Genomic DNA, 22,424 nt, shown 5'->3' with positions numbered 1-22,424 from the left:
ACTGTTGATCTGATGTCAATTAAACAGACAGCGTCTTTAAGATTAAGACAGCGCAATGACTGAAAAAAATTCTCTTCTGTTAGTGAATTATGGCTAATGTAGTGTTTTACCTTTGGTCAGAGAGAAGGAAAGGGCAGATCGCCACAGCAGTGGCTGAATCTCCTACATCCAGAACAGATGAACAGGGAACAATTGCACTGTCATCCGTGCCAACTGGATCTCCAGAGCCACGGTGACCCCACATGATCACCTAAGACCACAAGCAAACAGAGAGATCAACGACACATTTAAAATGATAATAATAATAATAATAATAAAATAATAATAATACACACACACACACCCCTGTAAAACAAAAAATAAAAGTGATTGATATTTATATTGAGCCTATATTGCCATATAAACACTAAACACAATAATGTGTGTTGCTCCATGATTAAAGTTTGGCTTGTGTTGACTTGATCACACCAGTATTTTTTTTTAATTAAAACAAATGGAATATAAGCAAATTTACACAAAATAAAATAACAAAATATAACCAAAAAAGAAACAAAACTTAATAATAATAATAATAATAATAATAATAATAATAAAAATAAAAAAACAGTGATTTTATTTATTTTCTGAAATAAAAAAGCCTATCAGATACTTGTAAAACAATAAATGTAAAGTAATTATATGATATTCTCAGAGAATCCTATTGTGTAATAGATCTAAATACAGCCACAAACACTTACAGAACATTTAAATTAAAGTGGAAGCTCAGACATGGTCAGAAAAAACAAAACAAAACAAAAAAAACAGGATTTGTTAGAACATTCACCTGTACCTCACATGCTCCAGTACTGAAAATGATTAAATAACATCTACTGAGCAGCTGTAGTGTGCGTCTGTGTACAACAGGGGCTCACCTTCTTATCCCGACTAGATGTCACAAAGTACTTATTGTCCGGACTCCAGTCACATGACCAAATGATGCGTGTGTGCACACTAGAGTCCTTACTGGTGTGTGTGTAGAGCGAGAATCTGGGTTCTGAAATCAGAAAGAGTATCACTGCGTCAGCATTTGTCATCAGTCACTGCTTTATAGATGGATCCTGGGTGACTGTTTGTTGTGCTCGCCACCAATAGAACTATTGTTGGTATGATGGCGAGCTCCGCTGTGTCACTCCCGAGAGGTTGTTTGGTCTCTGCTTTAATGTCAGTGTGTGCTGAGCTACATTGCAGGCCAGCATGCTCGTCTCAGCCAGGTCATCACATCCCGGAAACACAAACTCTAACACTAACTAGGGGTGCCAGGAACCGTGTGGATGCCACAACTTCACACACATGAATATATTGTACACACACACACACTGCTAATTCTTAGCTGGGACTGTCTGCCCTTCGATTGGTACGTCTTTGCTCATTAGCGTGAAATACAAAGAGAGATGAAGTGAGACGAATGGAGGGATTGGGGGAGCGGTTCCCCAGTGCTGACGCTGAGCCTCGGCCTCATCAGCATTGACGCAAGTTATCCTCCCTCCATCCACAGTATGAAAGCTGTGAGTAATACTAGCCTCAACCAGAACAGACTGCAGCCTCCCTCTGTCTTTAGCTTCAGCCGACACACAGGCAAATAGGCAAAGGGAAACGGACGCTTGCCTGCTTAACGACTGTCAGCGGCGATTTGGGTTGGAGATGCTTAAAGGTGACACAGGAGGAAGGCGGTGAGGCTGTGGAGCAGCTTTTTAAGGAGAATTTGAATACAGAGAGACTTGAATTTTTAACTCATTTGTATACAACTGAGTAATTGTTCAGACTGATGAGCTGATGAGACAGGAGCCCTTAATTAAGCCCTCAAAACTTCAGCCCATACTTCATGGTGTATACGGACTAAATGCTCATACAAACTGATTTAATCTCTATAAAACTCATTGACCTCAGAGGGAAGAACCTTCTTTACCTGATGCATCGGGTCCACAGTCGTCCCGTCTCCACAACGACCACGTACGATCTCGGGACACAGCGAGGAGCAAGCGTGAGTCTGGAGAGAAGGCCATCTGAGTGACAGTCAGACTGTGGCATGGGAGAGCTTGTAGCTGTTTCCAGGTGAAGACGCTCCACAACAGGATTGCAGCATGCTCTGCTTTAGATGCCTGTACAGAAAAAAACCCCAGATATGTTTCAATCTGATACATTTACAACTTTCACCCGTTTACAAGACAAGCATAAGGAAGGGAATAAAAGTTATTAAAATGATCCAATGTTCCCTTGAAATAGGAAAGAACCAGACCTTTTCAGGCATGACTCAAACCTCCTACATCGTGGTAAGGTATAAACATGCAGCAGAAACTGTTGATGTTGCCTAGCAGTAAAATGACCCAAAGCATACACTCAAATCATTAAAGAAAGGCTTAGCCAAAAGAGATTAATGTTGTAGAAAGACCTAGTCAAGAGCCCAGACCTGAATCCGACTAAAAACCTGAAGCAAGCTGTGCACAGTACATGCTCTTACAGTTTGATGGATGTAGAAATGTTTTGCAAGAAAGACTGTAAAAATACTGCCAAGTCAGGATGTGCCACGTGGAATAACATCAAAAGGTGCTTCAACAAAGGCGTAGAGAGAGGGGTGAAGGTCATTAAATGATCCAGTGTTCCCTTAAAGAACCAGACCTTTTCAGGTTGCCCAAAACAGCACAAACCCCCTACATTGTAGAACCTATACATGTTGCCCATAAATAGACTTAATGTATAAAGTTCCCAACTCTCGTCATGTAGTACATTTCTGCATTTAAGTATCTGATTACTTAAATGTGGTATTTGATGAAAAAATGTGTAGGACAGGGGGTACTCCATAACCAGGATTATGGTACTTCATGAACCTGTAGATTATGTGTAAAATACAAGCAACATTGAGTTACAAAACTCTAGCCACTTGCCCCCCACCCCCTCCTCTTTAAATTAAAGAGAAAGGTTTTTAAGTGCACGGCTTTGCAGGAACTAAAAGGAGAAGCTATTCTGTACTTATTTAAACACTAGCCAGATTCACATATTTTGCCAGAACACTGATCATACCTTTAAGGTGTCTATACTAAGATCTGAGTAATGCAGATTAACTTCCGTTTTTGTTAGGCTGTTGCTCGAGAAAGGCTATAGTTAAGCATTTAAGGTTTAATGGCCCTGTTCAGAAGTCTTAACCATTTACCCACACTGCTCTAATGCCATTCGCTTCTCAGTGGTCAAAGTATTAAAGGGCCATCGGTGCTTTAAGAATAAAATGCAATGCACTGATCTACAACGTAGTGAAAAACAGCTATAGTTATATTACCGTGGCAGGTCTTAAAGAAGCAATTGCTGCAGCTAAAAGTAGACAGCATGTGTAGTATGTCCACCAGCTGGGGGTGTGTCAGCTGACAGGGAAATGTAGGACAATATTTGAAAGAATTTAAAATATAAAAAGCCTTAAAACTTTACACCTGACATTAACTTTCCAACTTCTTCTCCTAGAAAGATTATAATATATAATAATGTACATTAATCATTCACTTATATATTCATCTGTAGCATCCTGGCTACACTGTGCGGGATGTGGGAACACATCACACTGCAGCATGCACATCCACACACACTCACTTCACCCTAAGCAGAACTTTGCAGTGCCACTCCACCAATAGGCATGATTTTGCGATGTGGGTGGAAACAAGAGAAGCCAAAAGAAACCAACATAAACCATGGAAAACATGCACAGATACTCCATTCAGGCTTCAACACTTTCTGCTGCATTATCATGCTGTCTGCTTTGTAAACTATCTTAAATTCGGTCTGTTTCAGCTATTATTTTATTACATCCTGAAATTTTGGTTCTTCACCACACTATGTTATGCTAAAACTATTCATAGGATACATTCTGATCGTGAAGCTAATCGCATTTAAAGGTTTACATAGTGATTATTCTGTTGAACAGATTGTAACAAGGATAAGACCGGTATTTTATTTAGTCTGGGCTAAGCACCCCCTTTTTTTCCCCTCTAACTGTCAGTCAAACTAATAATCTTACAATTTTCAGCAATTTAGAAACCGCACTATAGAAAAGCTCATTTCTGAATCCTGGCTGAATAGACCTGGATGAGGACAATAGGCTAGACAGAGAGAATATTGTAAAATCGTCTAATTGTAGTGTGCCACTACCTTACATGCTGAGGCGACCACTGTTCGTGCAGCATCTGAAGCCAGGCAGAACATCTCAAAACCATGACCGTACCTAGAGAGAGAGAGAGAGAGAGAGAGAGAGAGAGAGAGAGAGAGAGAGAGAGAGAGAGAGAGAGAGAGAGAGAGAGAGAAAGAAAGAGAGAGAGAGAGAAAGAAAGAAAGAGAGAGAGACAGAGAGAGAGAGAGAGAGAGAGAGAGAGAGAGAGAAAGAAAGAGAGAGAGAGAGAGAGAGAGAGAGAGAAAGAAAGAAAGAAAGAAAGAAAGAAAGAAAGACAGAGAGAGAGAGAGAGAGAGAAAGAGAGAGAGAAAGAAAGAGAGAACGAAACAGACAGAGAGAGAGAGAGAAACAGACAGAGAGAGAGAGAGAAACAGAGAGAGAGAGAGTGAGAGAGAGAGAGAAAGAGAGAGAGAGAGAGAGAGAGAGACAACGAGATATGTAGGAAATGTTAATGAGGATTCTGCCACTTCTGCACAGAGGCTGCTTCGTGATTGTCAGAATGGCATTTGAAACTAGAAGCTCGTTTATGAGCCGTGGCATGGCTGGAAGTTTGTGCAAACAGTCATGTGCAAAGGCAGCAATAACACCAGCTGCAATGCCATTTTAGTGCTGGGTAAATAGCCCAGGAAAATGAAAACACAAAGCCTTAAGGTACTGACTATTACATATATATATATATATATATATATACCATGGAACAGTATAGCCTGAGCATTTCAATTTACTAGTGGAATAAACCACAACATGAAATGCTCAGTAAAGCTAATGAGCTGAGAAGAGACGCCTTCTAATTCCATTACTCAATATACAAGATTGATAACGTATATACCAGCTACAGATGAACATGGTGTTGGGGGGGGGGGGGGGTGTACCCTGCTGATAGGAATCTAGTAATAGGCTCAATATTAAATTTCGCATAATCGTTTAGGAAAACTAGATTAAATCTACAAAGTGAGTCCAAGTGCACACATCATATGTATTCCTAATGCTATTTACCCAAACAACTAAAACAAGAGAATAAGCTCAGGTAACAAATGACAGCAATTATTTTAGGACACAAACCTCATGGGATATAAGAGTAAAACTTGAGACTTTTAGAACTGCATTAAGTCAAGAACATGGTGAACTGCATTGATTTTCACACCGAGCAAAATAGAGGGCAAAACAGAAGCCTTTATTAAGAGAGGGCTAAATTTATATTCCCTAATGTCACAGCAGACACATGGAGAAGGGACTGTGTCTGGACTCACTAGTCATGCTTTCTAAATGACTTTTACATTGCATTATTAGAGCTGCACAGGCTGATGTTGAATCAGTAATGTTACACAGCATATTACTGCCTGCTCCTGCCATGTCAGTGCTGCTAAAGAGCTCACAAATGAGAATAAATGAGACTCACAGCTTCTGGACCTCAGGCCACAGTGTGTTCTGGAGAAGGTGATCCTCAGGAGGGGGTTCTTTTATAACGATCACAACACACAGACAAATACACACACAGACAAACACACACACAAAATATTCAAATAAGACAGACACTCTGAAACATGGTGACATTTTCCTCCTATTTTTCACCCAACTCATCTATTTAGAATCTAAATAATCTGTCGCCAATTACCTCTAAGCGATTTTCAACAATGAAAGCTTTCTGTGCGATTTTCATCGGCTGTTCATTTTAAGATTAGCGGGCAAAATGTATTTTACTTTCCCTAATGCAAGTCTAGAAACGCCCCTCTCATCGTTCAGTCATGGGGATGGATGCAACACGTGCCCGATTTGACTCCAAATGAAGTTGAAAGCTACTTGTCATCTCGTATTTCATTTTTTTGGCCCTGGTTTGTCATTTTCTTCTAATTATTTGCTTCTTTTCCTCTCCAGAAAGATTGTATGTGTGTGTATGTGTGCAAGGATGTGAGTGGGGTGTGGGGAGGAGTTGTGGGGGAGGGGGGTGAAGAGAGAGAGGGAGAGAAAGAGAGAGAGAAAGAGAAAGAGCACAAGAGTCACATTATTCTGTTAACAACTCGAGGTCTGCCTCATTGCACTCCCCGTAGCCCAGAGTCATCAATATTTTAACTTTGCAATTATATAAGCCTCCTTTCTAATTACAATTTCAGATTAAGCAGCTTTTTCAATCACTCTGACAGCGTCTGCCTGTTTGCCTAGAGCAATAGACGTATAAACCCCTCCTCCCACTGGTAACTGCACACATGTGCAAACACACACGGAGACCCGCCTGACATTGTCTGTTCCAGTATTAACATCTGTCCACAGCTGTCGCTCTCTGATTCATGCTATGGTTATATATGAGCACAGGAAGGCAGCTCCTAATAATGTCTCGTCACAAACGCTGGCCATCAATGTCTTGTTAAGGAACAGGTCCTAAGGCCTCTACGGAACACGGTAGAAGACGGGCGATGATCTCATACATCTAGTGCGTCTATTTCTGTAATACACCGGAGCCAGAAGATATTGTGTTTAATTACGTTTCACAGGAGCTTAGGGGAATATTACAACTGACCAAATCATTACCATAATCATTAAAAGGTGCTGTTCCTAATGTTTAAACGTGTTTGTAGACATATTATTTGCAATACTCCATGCGACAGATCTGACAAGCATCTTAATTTCCGAATATTGCTTCATTTTTCCAGCCCATAAATGGGCTCCACCTCCAGGAGGAATAGAGTTGTACAACAAAGCTAATTAAGATCCTTCATGATATTAAAGGACTGTCATTTAAGGCTAAATACAACAGATAGCAGTGTTGCTCACATCATGTCCACATCATTCATTTGTTTTATTTCTGAATAAATTGCATAGTAATAAAAGCATCAGCAGTGTAGCAGTAAAATGTATATTTTGATGAATTAGTCCACATCCTACTGCTGCATTATGTAGAAGATAGCAACATTGATGAAGGCTTTATGCTTCCCTCACGTGACAAACATGCAAAGCGGCATATTCCTAAACACAGATGTTACGAGATACTACATACTGTATACGTGTGTGTCAGTGTCTTTCATAAAGCTTAGAAACCACAAGTACTTGTGGAAAAAAAACATGAACTAAATTTATCTTCATTATCTTCCACCTCTAATTCAAATGCCATTTTTGGTGGAATAATAATTCAATGTTAGTAACTCCAACGGAGATTTCAAAACTTTATAAGCTGTAAACATCAAGAAAGGGAACCAAATGTGATTATTGTCATACAGAAAATAGGAAAAGTCTAAATCTTTTTATTTAAGAAATGGAAACGCTAACAGTATACAAGTGTAAATTGACAGCATTTCAGTTTGCTGCCAAAATCTACTGACCAACACAATGCACAAGAAAAAAGGAACTCGATAAGAAGAATTATTGAAATATAAAATCTATTACTTTGCCTAATTTGGAGAGGAAAATAATTCAAACACAGAAATATTTATTTAAAATAAAAAGCACACATTTCAAACCTGATAGTATCTGTATGAAATCTGTATTCAGTCCTGTATTCAACATGTACCTGTTAGACAGAGAGGTTGAAAGTAAAACTCCTTGTACTGGTCAGACACCCTGTTGACATCTTCCCCTTCCTCCTGGGTGCTCCGAATCGTAAGATCACCTGTCAATCACAGAAGAACACCACAGTCTTTCTAAAGCAATAGTGTAGTAATCATTCTCTCACAGGTTCAACACAGCGGAAGCACTAAATCTAACAAGCGTGTACCTTGATACACAGCCTTATTAGAGAGACCGAGTGCTGGTGTGCTGGCTCCTTCTGGTAGACCTACAGCATCCTAAAATAAGGGGAAATTATTCACAACACTTAATCACATACAAACACTTTTACAGTTGTCATAAACTAAGCTAATCTATAAGACTATAACACCCTGTTAGAATATAAATACACTGTACTGATCTTTGTTATTGTGTGTTATATATATATATATATATTATGAAACATTACATAAACAGTATTTAAAGATGACAACAGAAGGTACCAGAACGCTCAACTAACTTTTAAAGGAAACAGTTGGGAAAAGTGTAATTAACACAGAGGATCCATGTGATAAAAATATACTTCCAAGAACAGCAAGTCTTGAAGACGTACGTGTGAAGCCAAGAGTTTCTCCTGAGAAGTGCCTGCAATGTTGGCAAAGTTCTCCACGAAGTTACGTGGAGCCTTAAACACACGCAGCACTTTTTCATCTGCTCCAGATACGAACTGAAATCGGCCGATCGTGGCCAGGCACTGCATGTCATAGCCATGGATCTGAGGCCTGGAGATCTCATGCCAGGTGACCTGGACACACCGATAGCACAAATGGTGTCAGGAACGCATGCATTCACCCGAATTGACGACTGGTTTGGGTTTTTTCCAACCTCATCTCTATTTATTGCATCACTAGCAAGAAAAACAACTTTCCGTGTAAATGTCTGAAATAAATTGTTGAATTCAGCAATTAAAAAAGTGCATTATAATATATTTATCAGATTTAATATTTGTATCTGACTTCTTCAATTATAAATGATTTAACACAGAATAAAAGGAAATTTGTGTATAAATCTATCCAGCTGTTAAGTTTTAGTAAAACACCCAATTATGTGATTCCTATTAGAGTACGTAAATGTAAATGTTCTAAAAATAATAATAATAATAATAATAATAATATTAATAATAATAATAGTCATAATAATATCTTTTATATCACAGAAAATGAAATTGATACACAATACTGATTACATCATATAGTCCAACCCATAGTTGTGTATGTTTACTGATGAAGATTAACATTTACCTATAGACTTACAGTATAAGTGAGTTTTAAGTGAACAGATTCTTTGTTTCCTCCTAGTATACAGTATACTACAGGTAAGGTTTACAGAGATTTCTATTCCATAAAATTTCCCTCTTTGTTAGAACTACACACTGGTTAGTATCTGGACAGTGTTACACTATACAGGCAAAAGAATGTGGATACCTGACTATCACACCAATATGTGCTTAGTGAACATCCCCATTCCTGGTTTGGTCCACTTTTGTTGCTCTAATAACCTTCACTCTTCTGGAAAGGCTTTCCCCTAGATTTTGAAGTTTGGCTGTGGGGATTTGTGTTAATTGAGCCACAAGAGCATTAGTGAGATCAGGCAGTGATGTTGGGTGAGGAGGTCTGGGGGTCCAGTCTGTGTTCCAGTTCATCCCAAAGGTGTTCAGTGGGGTTAAGGTCAGGACACAGCGCAGGACACAGCGCAGGACACAGCGCAGGACACAGCGCAGGACACAGCGCAGGACACAGCGCAGGACACAGCGCAGGACACTTGAGTTCTTCCACTGCAACTTTGGCAAACCTTGTCTTCATGGAGATCAAATTGTGCACAAATGCTGGAACAGGATTCAGATCCAGTTGAGAAATGATACTCCAGCAGTATACAAAGACATTCTGGATAACTGTGTGTTTGCAAATTTAGTGCAACGGATTGAAGAAGAATCACATCTGGGTGTGATGGTCAGGTGTCCACAAAATTCTACACAGCTACATAGTCTGTCTATATGGTGAGTAAATTTGTACTTGAATAAATAAGTTCTGACACCTGTAAGGAGTCTTTCCTTCTCCATGGCGCGAAGGTCCTGGTAGTCTGGTCTGAGCCTACGCTGAGGAGAAATTCTCCCTCTGGATCCCAGCTTAAGTCCTGCACTGCATTAAAGTGTCCGGACACCACCACCGCAGGACTCCATTGACTCTGCACACAATACACACACACACACACAATAACACCACCAACTCAAACAGAGTACCTAAACACATCGTTTGTGTCAAATTTTTAGGTGCTTTCACCCCTGTTGATCCGAGTCATGAGATCTGAGATCATCAAACAAAACCAAAAAAGCAAAAGAGGAGAACACTGCTGCCATTAAATAAAATACTGTTGATAATGACTGAATAATAACATAATAACCAGACGAATAATTATAAGAATAACTGTTTTATAAATAACTTATTTACATCACCTACAGTGTTTATTATATCTTTGCGTTCATCTGTCCAAATCTCCAACATTTCTGCAGCACTCCAGCTCTGTTCTTTAGCCCAGTTAATAACTCACACCGAATCGGAATCCGAAACAAAGCGAAGTTGAACATTTTAATTTGTTTGCTGTTTGTTTTGTTTTATCACACTCCACATTATAAAAGCTGACTGAGGGATGTGTACAGCTGAAAACTGTCCTCTTCCTTCGATTCAGATGGAAATGCAGCAAGAGAATAACAGTAAGTCAATCTTTGGCAAGCACATGCAGAGTCACAGAACATGGAGCTGAAGCTACACAAATTACTAGGTAATTATATACATAACAAGGATGAAGCTTTTCGTTTATTGTACATGTCAAGCATATTGTTTTTCAGAGTGTGTTCTCACCTTCCTAAACAAAGCACACTAAGCTGGAAAGCATTGATTCACACAGAATAAACACTGCACCATTTGTGTACTGATGAAGTAAACTGAACTCTAGAACGACACCCTTTTAATGAATTCTTCCGGACTGATGGATGAGATCTGGGGCTCACCTGCTGTTTTGGGTCTCTTTGCCAGAGGTGCAGTGCTCCGTGGAAGGCATGAGCCAGAATCTTGGACCCGTCGGGCCCCATCTGACAGCCAAAGAAGCCTAGCGTGTTTCCTCCCACTTCTCCGACACGCACCTGGAGACATGGCCAAACAACAGGTGGTGAGCTTTAAAAGGGCCAACAACTCGCACAAAAGATGTCATGTTATTTTGGAAAGCCTGAACATCACGCTTTATACTGTTACACTTGAAACCCATATCTCCAACGGGCAGAGTGCCAGTCCCCTTGTCCCCGTGAGGCCCTTTTTTCTTGTCTGGTCAGAAAGTCAATAAACAGTAAAAACCTTCAGTCCTCCATCATGTCAAAACGTGTCTTTCAAGAACAAGTCTTACAGACCATTTGTGCCAAATTACAAATAAATAAATAAATACATAAAAAGCTCGTCTCAAACGCCATCACAGAAAATCATCTCAAGATTCTGCCAATTTGTTCCCATCTGTGGCCAATTACGGAGGCAGAAAGCCTTTCCACAGTGCACTCTGTTTGCCAATAAATGGCAGTGTGAGCATGGTGAATGAAACCCGCTGCCCCTCGTGAATCCTCTGGTTACAGAGGCCACTATTTACCAGCGGTGGATCTCGGCCAATCGGAGCAGACGTCTACAGCTGTGCTCCATCTTAGTTTAGCCATCTATTATCAAAGAAGATTACAAAGTGCACAATCAGGACTTTAAATAAATCAAACCGACAGGCCAAAGCACAAATTATGCAAAGCTGAGGCTACTAAGGAAGTGGGGGGGGAAAAAAAAATCTGTTAATGTAATCGCCAGCAGTCAGTATAGACCATGACACATTAAAACAAATGGAGAATTCAAACCAAGAAGTGTGATTAGAAAACAGTCTATGTTCAGTGAATTAGAATATAGGATAATGTGCTTTGAGTTAACAAGGCTATAAATAACCCCCCACGGCATTGTACTGTAAAACAAAAAGAACAGTGTGTCCTCTATCTGCCTGGTGTCTAACACACTTAATACCTCAGATTAACGGAGGAAGCTAGGCGTGCTACAAAGCAGCACTAACATCATATAAAACGATATCATTAGTTGCGATCATGGTATCAAGGTTAACATGGCTCCGTTAATGCGGACTGGCTCCGATTTGCATTTAGAAAGAATTCCAAAAGCAAATAAGGAACAAGGATAAAAGACAAGTTACATAATTGAGTTAGATTCTGCAAAAGTGTGGGTTCTTCTGGGATTAATTTAATACTACATGCAATGGCTTGGAGTATATTCAGTCTGTAGGCTTTTTAAATGAACCTGCTTTTGACCTTGTCTGTATGACAGGACTGTTTAGCGTTTACTCGTTACTCGGCACTTTTATGCAAAAAGGCTTACAACTGATCTGAGCAAATGAACGTGAAATGAACGTGAAGAGCCTTGCTCGAGAGATGGTAGCTTGCTGGTGCTGGGATTAAACTCAGAACCTTCAGTAGACCAAAATGTATTCACCGAGCAGTAACAGTCTCTTGTAGTTACGAACGAATCACATAGATAATGTTTTTCTAGTCAATAGTGGTGCTGTTTCACTTACAGATATAAAGGTACGGTAGCATAGTGTCCGTATCTCCAGGTTTTTTGTGTTGAACATAGTAAGGAATTACCTTATTATTGTAAGTGCTGCTAAACAATGTACTCAAACATGACATAAAATGTTAGTAAACAGTAAAAATATTGTTTTAATAAAATGTGTAAATCGCAGGTCTTCTAATGGAGGTGCCAATATTTGGGTACATTGTATAATATATTCTTTTTTTTATTTTAAAGGAATACTGACAACCATCCTAAGGCTTCCTTTCTAACTGAAAAGGGTTCTACAATATTTCAAGGTAACCCTACACACCCTCGCACCTTTACACCTGCTCATTCATTCCGCTAATCATTCATGCAGCAGCACAAGACATAAAATAAATCTGATCCAGGTCAAGCGCTCCAGTCAATGTTCAAAAAAAAGAATGGAGAAAAAATGCATCCTCAGCAATTTAGACCACAGTTTGATCGTTGGTGCCAGATGGGTAGGTTTGTGTATTCCGGACCTGCTGAGATCTCAGGAGATTTTATTACGCACACAACAGCCTTTAGAGTTCACACAGAATGCTGGCAAAAAAAAGGAGCACATCACCTTTCCAAGGGCTATACAGAGACAAGGTCAAAGTAATGATGATGCCAAAATGTGTCTTTCACTCTGAGTGACAAAGACCTCTGCAAGCCACTCTGGAGCAACACAACATTAGCCAGATTGATTTTGAATTCTGTCCACTTTGCCGTGCATATATTATACCGAGCCCGAAAGCAAACTGTGTAATCACTCTAATTTACAAACAAAACAACAATGCGGATCCGTGTGACATAATACACCACCAAACACACGCCGCAAGGCACAAGAAAGAGATGTACAGGGTTACTGGTAGATCAGTGTGCACAAGGTGATCCCTGGTGGGAAACTGATTAGCCAGGTTAACAATCTAGACTTATTTGAGCTCATATATTTCAGCCTTATGGTGGAGTCATATCTCTGTACCAGCCTCTGATCGCCTTTCTGTTCCGATCCATCTGGACTAATAAGAAATTAACATGCAGTTAATGGTTCAGCTGTGACATGTCCTCAGTATGCTCCTGCCACACTGTACCACAGCACTAGCTGCCAGTGTGACTTATTAGCAGGAGCTCCTTTACTCAGCAGCCTGTCTGGCCACCCCATAGCAAGCCAGCTCTCCACTAAATTTGTTCAATTAGGATAATCATTATGGAGGACGCTTTGCTTTTTAAATGTGTTAATTAGACACAATGATCGCTGGCCATTTCCTGGTCAATCCCACACTAGCAGGTAGTGGCTTGGCTCAGTTCTAGAAAAAAAAAAACAAGCAAACGAGCTGGCAGAGCTGTAATTATCTTAAAAGGGCAAATATCATATATCTTATTACTTAATACATGGTGAGAGCAAAAATGATGCATTGTATATTGCGAAGGTTGTGCAAATACTTGTGTCAAACATATCAGCTGAAAAAGCTGACAAAATAGTTTTAATGTCCAGTCAGTTTCTAACTGGATATTTAAGGTGTAACCTGATGATCACGACGATGCGATACGTAGAAAAGTGTGTATCATGATATAGATCTCTTTATCATATTCCATAGCCTTACATGAAAGAAAATAAATTCTTTTATGCTCGTGAAATGCTGTTAAGACGTTTTCATAATTACAGCCGTTTGTCAGGAGACACGGCGTAAGGAGACAGGCGTAACATAATCTCAGCCTTTAAGCAGTCCAGCTGTGTGTGAAACGATGGAAATGTCTCATTGGAGGAAGGAAGGATGTGAGAACAGACACCCACGATTTTTCTGGAGGCTGGCAAACTGTCAGTTCAAAAGGTTCTCAGCTGTATTTGATAAACCAATTCCCAACACTCTTCATGTGATACACTCTTTATCATGAGAAATAAAAGGCACACAAGATCCCATGTTCCCATGTTTGCAAGCAATGGAAGACGATGCCATTTTTCCGTTAAACACTGAGCACATCACGGCACAGCAACATTCCTAAAACCAGTCAGTCTGTATCCTGGCTAAACCTGGTGTCACAGCACATACTCTACTGTACCTGGTAGAGCAGATGTTTCTTTGGAGGGTTTCTTGTGACTAATGAGGAGAAAAAAGTAGTTGAAAAGTAAATATTACATCATTTGGATGAAGAACTGTTAGATATCTTCAAGCCACCTAAAGGTTTTTGGGCACTAAATTGGTGAAAGTGTAGCTGTAAGTGTTTAACTTGGAGAATTTGGTCAGTTCTTCCTTAGTACACATATTTTTCCAACAATAATCGACAGAGTTGCCTGCACTGTTCATTTCTTTTTAGAAATAAAAATAGCTGAAATCGCTCAAGTTGTCATGGCAGCAAAACCGCACCATCCCTAAGCCTCTGATGCCATTCCTGTTTTACAAACAGCATTTGCAGACAGAACGGAATTGCAGCTGAGAACTGTGCTACATGCCGGCTGTGCACTCAGCACCTTGTTCGTAAGTAAAGACTAGCATTTGCTTCGGCTCTGCTTTAGAAACACGTCACCTGTCTTCAGTTCTCCGCCAGATGGAAAATACACCGACCCTTACTCCAGCTGTGAAGCTTCCATTCAGGAAGGACGAGAAGAACAGGCAGATGTTCTCCAGCTGACAGAGCTGGTGGAACGCAGCAGATGAGCTGGCTTCGCTCCTACCACACACTCGCACTATTTGCTTGGCCCGCTGTGCGCTCTGAAGACCTCCATGACTGGCATGGAGGATAGCCAGAGGACACATGAATGGGGGACTGAGGTAGGACAGTGACCCCATGGTAGGTTCGACACTGCCCTGCAGCTCTGGCTAAAAAGATGCCAGAAAAAAAAAGAGGATGGTGTGGCACACACACACACACACACACACACACACACTTTTCAGACAATTCAGCAGTAATTAATCTGGAAGGGGTTAATTATGAAAGCAAGCCTCAGGCTGAGCAACACAGAAAGTTCATGTGTGAACGGAGGACAATAAAGGACAATGTCCTTGACTATCTTATGTCGACACATTTTAAGATGAGTCATTAAAGGAATTAGCAAAGTGTACTGACAACAAGAACAACAGGATAAATGTGAGGAGCTATAAACAATTAAAAAAAGACCCTGTCAAATAAACAGGTATGAGCGATTAAACTGACCTGATCCACCCAGACACCTGACGCTTCCTCTGGTCCCCAGAGGATCATGGTCTTGTCCATAGAGGCAGACAGCAGACTCAGAGGCTGTTCCACTGTGTCGCCTGCAGGGGGAGACAAACGGCAAAAAAACGAAGTTAAATAGATTGAAGATTAACTGCAATTACAGTTAGCTGCGAAATATTCGTCCTAATACCTTTTCTGAATGATGGCTGCCAGTGGATCCCATACACCCAGTTCTCATGGCCAGCTAACACTGTCTCAAGACTCACTGCATACACTGATGGACAGAAGGAACAGATTAATCTCAGTGAAATGGCATTCAGCAAAACACAGAGAGAATAAGAACAGGCCTCACTTTTCCCCTTGACCTCAAACATATCCTCCTTCATCCTGATGATTCCTTCAGCAGGCTCTGAGGGTGCGTCGCATTTAATCACCAGCCTCCACACTCGGATCAGACAGTCCTGAGAGCAACTGGCTAAAAGTAACTCCCCATCTGAAAGAAACACAAACACAAAAATGCATAGATGCAAAACGTACATTCACCACACACAGACACACACGGTATATCGGTCCGGTTATTTACATTTACAGCATTTGGCAGACACCCTTTTCCATTTAATCTCATTTTATACAACTGAGCATTAAAGGATTAAGGGCCTTGCTCAGGGCCCCAGGAGTAGCACCTTGGAGGACCTTGGATTCGAACTCACAACCTTCCAACTGGTAGTCTGTCACGTTAATCACTAGGCTACCACATCCCCACAATCAGTTATGCAGCTGCTTCACAAATTATGGACCCTAACAAAGCCTCACAGGAGATCAGTCTGGATAGTGAACACTGAGGAAGAAGAATTTGTCATGTGACCAGTTTATTTATATGAGTCTGATCTGATATTTCAATGTAAGGAAGTATCAGAATAGGTCAAAACAAAAGCTGTGGTGGTCAAACATCCTTGTCGTTAAGTGAAAGAGGTTGCAGGAGATTTGTACTGCATGTGCTGGCTTCCAGGAATGTCCAGCCGAGGCTCTTCTCAAGAACGAGTCCTTAAATGTTCATAGGGTTTGTACACAATGTTCACTGTAACCAGCAGATGAACTGCTTTGAGTTTGGAATTGATCTAAACAGGCTCTAGCTCACAACAATGTCTGAAACAGTTTTTCTTTAATAGCTTCCTTCTTGTCTGAAGTATACAGTACATTAAACGCATGTGAAGCCAACAGGAAGGAGTAGACTTGCTGGCAGAAGAAAAAATAATCATTTGTACCATTTCACACAATACATGGTGCTTTTAATCCTTCAAAACTACATAACGATCCCTCAGATCCTTCAGCACTGCTCCACTGGTCCCACCATCCCTCAGGGTACAAGGAAGGTTTGCATAAACACCCTTCTGTGTTCCTCTGTGGTGGAATGAACTTCCCATCGATCTCAGAACAGCAGAGTCACTGGGTGTCTTCAAACGATGGGTAAAGACCGAGCTCTTCCTGAAATACTTACAATAGTATAAAACACTTGTATAAAAAATTGGCTGCGTGCTTATTAGGTCCCAACAGAGAAATAGACTCTAAGCCTGGATGAAGGCATCTGCTATATGCTGTGAATGTAAACGTAAATGGCAGTGGTAGCTCAAGTGGTTAAAGTCTCCGAGTTGTTGACTGGAGGATCAGGGTTCAAGCCCCAGCTCTGCCAAGTTGCCACTGTTGGCCCCTTGAGCAATATACAGCACCACTTAACCCTCTCTGCTCCAGGGGTGGTGTATCATGGCTGACCCTGTGCTCTGACCCAAACCTCCAAACAATATGACACAACAAAAGCTTGCATTCTAAATTGTAAAGTCTAAATGTAGAATTGCATTGGAAATATATTGATAGAATTTGACCCATTTTGGTATTAAAGAAATCATCTAATTAATAAAGTAGTGCTTTTTGTTGTTTGATGCAAATCTGTTGATTTAATATACATTGATTTAGTACACTGGACATGTAATTAATATAAAGATTGGAAAGGATCTCAGCCATCCCAACAATGGGACTCTTTTCTTTGTTGTGTTCAGGGAAACGCTTGAAAGCAAACACAGAGAGAATGAGGACAAGCTTCTTCCCGCAGGCCATTCGGGATTTTAAACCAGGAAACACCCAGGATCTGGATCTAATACTGGACCTCTCCCTCCATCTTCACTGTTTTCTGCACACCTTTCTTGCACTATGACACTAACTCTGGACTGTCACTTTAACTCTGGACTTGCACAGCACAGTACCACTTTATACACACCATACTGCACATGGACACTTTATATGTATATACATTATTTTTCACTTATATTTTCATATTTTATATAGTTTTTTTATATAGTTTATACTTTTTTATTTATCTACCTCCTTTTGGTTATAGTTTTTATCCCAAATTGCATTCCTTATGTTTGAATACCGGACAGATGCCAAAAGCATTTCACTGCATGTCGTACTCTATATTTATGTGTGTGTGACAAACAAAATTTGATTTACTTTAAGATATTCAGTGAGGCAGACCTTACTAGGGACATTAATATAATAGCTCTAGGGTAAAATCTCTTACCCTTTGCTGCCCATTCCACACCACGGACCCAGTCTTCATGGCCTTGAAGCGCGAGTACTTTCTGAAACTGAAGCACAAGCAAGTGCTGAAGAAAGAAAAAAAACAACTGGATGCTGATCTCTGCATTTCCTTTCTGGTTAAGGACCCATGCAGTCTGAAACTAAAGCTTTCTTCCTATGACACCAGACACAACAGGAAGCAGCACAGTGTACTCTTTTCTGCACGGTATGTCGTGAATAGATACCAGTGGTATGGTCCTTAAATGATAATATGCAGCTTTTTGTTTATTATGCAAGAGGGTAATAGAACAGACTGAATATATTCTCATACATACCTGTCCATTGATCTGCGTAAACAGATGGACTTTGCTGTCGTCCCCTCCACACGCAAGGACGGGCACTAAACAAGCAAGGAGAAATGAGCCTTAGTTATGTTACAAATCCAGATTGTAAGATTGCATCTAGAAAAATGGACATGCATCATGTTGAACAGCAGATCTCACTTTAAAAGGGTTGCATAATGGCTCAATCAGAAAGCCTACGCAAAAGGATTTTAACAGGACGTTCAGTCAAACCGGGGCAATGGAGACAAATGGCATAAAGGGAAAAGCTACCTGATGCATGGCAGCCTGCACAGCTTACCTCTGCTGCCTGGCAACAGCGCTACGGAGACATCCATCATGAAGCCGCTCCCAAAAGATAACGTCTGGAGGCATTCAGCTAGTGGAGGTCATAAACACAGTGTGGATAAGAATGAACTCGCGCTGCTGTCATGCATTTTAAAAAGACTGGCTGTTCAATGATTTTTGATTACGCATTTCAGCTGCGTGAAATCAGACATTCCTGTCTCACCTTCATTGTGTGGATATGTGACGCATATTAAACATGATGCACGTATTATTTGTTCGACTTCTAATGACTTTGTTTGCTTTCTCATGGATAATCTTCATTTTGGTTGCAAACAGTTTCATTCATTCATTCATTCATTCATCTTCTACCGCTTATCCGAACTTCCTCGGGTCACGGGGAGCCTGTGCCTATCTCAGGCGTCATCGGGCATCAAGGCAGGATACACCCTGGACGGAGTGCCAACCCATCGCAGGGCACACACACACTCTCATTCACTCACGCAATCACACACTACGGACAATTTTTCCAGAGATGCCAATCAACCTACCATGCATGTCTTTGGACCGGGGGAGGAAACCTGCAAACAGTTTCCGATATTAAAAAAAAACAAACATTTTATGTTCCTGCTTTCACTTGTTTACGGACATCAGAGCAGCACAAACTGCCAGGCGGTTATTGTCTAGTCCTAAACCCACAACTGCTCAGCTCAATTATAAGTCATTTTTGGAAAAAAGCATCTGGCAAACGTAGAAATGTAAATGCTCTCTGCTGTGTTGTGAGCTGCCGTCAACACAAATTGGAGCGTAACAACAAAAACAGCGAGACGTATTCGGTCGAAACATTCAGATTCATTACTCTCTGAGCCAGACACTAAGCATGCTAATTTGTGTTTTTACCAACCAAATAGGTTTGCTGGCGAATATCTGGTGCGTCTCTGATGCAGGTATGTGCAAAGAAACCCACTGCTCGTTTCACACATTCAGGAGGTGCTCAGGAGTGAAAACATCAGTGTAATTACATCAGCAAACTATTTCTGCCTCAAAAGTCTGCCTGTAATTTCCTTTACAGCCTGATATTCTCTAATGAACTTTTTCACTCTATCATGTAACTTTTGTGGTGAATTTACTGCTGACTACAAAAAAAAAAAATAATAAACATGGTTGGTTTTTTCTTTTTGAACTGAGAGATTTTTTTGTGACGTTTCATTTCCGACGATTTGGTTTGGTCTAAGTTTGGCTGAAGTGACATTCTGGACCAGTTCTGGATTAGACACATCAGCTCTTCCTCACACCTCTTTGGTGGAGCCGCATCACATCTTTTTTTGAGATAAACACGATATACCTAGCACTGTAAAATGTAGGGTAAAATGTTAGTCCTGTCTTCTGTTACCATCTCATGCAGCTGCATGTGATCCTTCGTCCTGGGCAAATGTCCGACAAATATGTATATGTATGTTACACTATATTTCATCTGTCTTGAAATACTGTACCTTGTAAAGCATCCTTGAGCTTGGGAAAGGGTTAGTTATATAAATTAAACATATTATTATTATTATTATTATTATTAGGGAGGTTGTATTGTGTCTAATGATTAACAAAATCTCACAATGTTATAAAGAGAAAAATCCAGAGAAAAATAGTCTGCTGCTGCTGCCAAGCTCACAAGCCTAAAGGGATCAGAGGAAATCTCATTGTATACAATTTTAAATCTATATGCACACCAACTAACTGAACTAAAAGGGGGACCAAGCTTGGTCATTTGGCCTGATCTGTTTCTCTTTCTGCAATAAACACGTTTTAAAAATTTCAGAATGCAACAATTCAGACTGGTGTTTAAAAACAAAAGCCACTGCCAATCACTACATGATCTGATACCTGATAACTTTTACAGATATTTTCAGATATTTTACAGATTCCAATTTCTGTAGCACTTATCCTACACAATGTCACAGGGAACTGGAGTCTATACCCAGGGTCTCAGTGCACAAGCAGGGGGACACTGTGGACAAGGTGCTGACCCATCACTGTGCTCACACACACACACACACACACACAAAACCATTCACAGGCTACGGAATGTATAGAGACTCCAATCTCCCCCGAGTGAATCTCCAGTGAGTCTGAAGCAAACCTGCTAACTAGTAGCCCACTGGGCTCCTTAAATAAGAGTATCATCAAATTTCATTTACGTTCTTAACAAAAATACCATCATTTCATTTAAGTTATCTTTTAGTTTTAATGCGGCCCTATTTTATTTTGCTGGTCACTTGTTAGCTAACTTATACAGCATGTTGGGTATCATACAAACGTCTTCCAGTACTGTGGCGCAATATTTCTTCCATGTAAGCCGCTTAAATGTACTACTGATAATGATAAATGATGTTCAGTGGGAAACTTTGTGTGTTTCTTGGCGTTTTCTATATGTTTCTAAAGGTAACTACCAGTAGATGTCAGGCTTGAAACACTTACACGTCATGGAAGTCAAGCTTATGTTACATACTCAAACATATGGTGAATATCTGTTTAAAAAAGAAAGGAAAAAAGCAGTGCTCACCTTTCCCTCTGCTGTACATCCACAGTTTAACGGTGGAGTCTGATGCTGCAGAGACGAGCAGCGAGTCGGAGGAAGACAGTTGTACGGCGTCCACTGCACACACAGGACCCATGTGTCCTGAACACACTGCAGAGGCAGCAAACTGGAACACACAAAGGCCAGAAAACTAAATAAATCTAAATCTACACAGCATAATATCACTGCATCCATCTCACACTGTTCATTCACACTAAACACACGAGATACAAACCTGCCCATGCTGCTCCTCCCACACAATAACTTTACTGTCAGAGCCTCCTGATACCAGCTGTGTCTCCAGACCTGCAAGAAGAGTTTCACAATTACTGCTAAAATCTATCTGTCACACACACAGAGCCCCCACACACACACACACAGCGCCAACACACACACAGAGCCCCCCCGCACACAGAGCCCCCCACACACACAGAGCGCCAACACACATACACAGGGCCCCCACACACAAAGAGCCCCCCCACACAGAGACACACACACAGAACATAGCCCCACACACACAGAGCCCCACACACACACAGAGCCCCACACACACACAGAGCCCCACACACACACAGAGCGCCCCCCCACACACAGAGCCCCACACACACACAGAGCGCCCCCCACACACAGAGCGCCCCCCACACACACAGAGCGCCCCCCACACACACAGAGCGCCCCCACACACAGAGCCCCACACACACACAGAGCCCCACACACACACACACACAGAGACCCCCTCCAGAGGGAACACCCCCCCCACACACACACACACACAGCGGTGGCGCTGCATACCCCCCCTCACACACACAAACACACACACACACACAGAGCCACGTACACACACTCAGGTGTGCACATATACATGCACAACACACACATAGCCCCATACACACAAAGACACATCTGATCAGTTAGTGTCACAAAAAATTTAATAACCAGGATGTAATCTGACAGGAGGAAGTGCTCAATGAACTCATGCTTACCACAGTCCTCCCTGTAAATCCAGCGCACTGTGTTCACCCTGCCACTGTGCTTATTCAGGAGCTCAACAACTTTCACCTGCTGGAAAACAGAGTCATAACATAAGTTATATTTTCAGTAGATTCCTGACAGATAATGAAATGAAATGCCTAATCAAACAGGAGTGACAACAATGCTCAAAAAAG

General features: G+C 41.0%; 1 protein-coding gene across 2 annotated transcripts in view; it reads right to left on the bottom strand.

Moving 5' to 3' along the window:
- Positions 1 to 22,424, bottom strand: part of elp2 (elongator acetyltransferase complex subunit 2) — a 29,242-nt gene that overhangs the window by 3,030 nt on the left and 3,788 nt on the right. Inside the window, exons 3-21 of one of the 2 annotated variants that reach the window (XM_060896907.1) lie at positions 22,242 to 22,320; positions 21,494 to 21,564; positions 21,244 to 21,385; positions 18,703 to 18,780; positions 18,396 to 18,460; positions 18,062 to 18,128; positions 15,839 to 15,979; positions 15,677 to 15,760; positions 15,484 to 15,584; positions 10,734 to 10,865; positions 9,761 to 9,910; positions 8,280 to 8,471; positions 7,896 to 7,965; positions 7,692 to 7,790; positions 5,589 to 5,646; positions 4,171 to 4,243; positions 1,946 to 2,138; positions 912 to 1,033; positions 111 to 250 (exon numbers count right to left, since the gene is read on the bottom strand). In XM_060896907.1, the coding sequence (XP_060752890.1) occupies positions 111 to 250; positions 912 to 1,033; positions 1,946 to 2,138; positions 4,171 to 4,243; positions 5,589 to 5,646; positions 7,692 to 7,790; positions 7,896 to 7,965; positions 8,280 to 8,471; positions 9,761 to 9,910; positions 10,734 to 10,865; positions 15,484 to 15,584; positions 15,677 to 15,760; positions 15,839 to 15,979; positions 18,062 to 18,128; positions 18,396 to 18,460; positions 18,703 to 18,780; positions 21,244 to 21,385; positions 21,494 to 21,564; positions 22,242 to 22,320 (2,057 nt within the window). Of the gene's footprint in view, positions 1 to 110; positions 251 to 911; positions 1,034 to 1,945; positions 2,139 to 4,170; positions 4,244 to 5,588; positions 5,647 to 7,691; positions 7,791 to 7,895; positions 7,966 to 8,279; positions 8,472 to 9,760; positions 9,911 to 10,733; positions 10,866 to 15,483; positions 15,585 to 15,676; positions 15,980 to 18,061; positions 18,129 to 18,395; positions 18,461 to 18,702; positions 18,781 to 21,243; positions 21,386 to 21,493; positions 21,565 to 22,241; positions 22,321 to 22,424 lie in introns of both variants that reach the window. The other variant, XM_060896906.1, reaches the window with a different exon arrangement.

The sequence above is a fragment of the Tachysurus vachellii genome, chromosome 21, assembly GCF_030014155.1.
Source record: "Tachysurus vachellii isolate PV-2020 chromosome 21, HZAU_Pvac_v1, whole genome shotgun sequence".
Lineage (NCBI taxonomy): Eukaryota > Metazoa > Chordata > Actinopteri > Siluriformes > Bagridae > Tachysurus > Tachysurus vachellii.
Note: the sequence above shows the minus strand (reverse complement) of the source record. Positions and strands in the feature narration are given on the sequence as shown.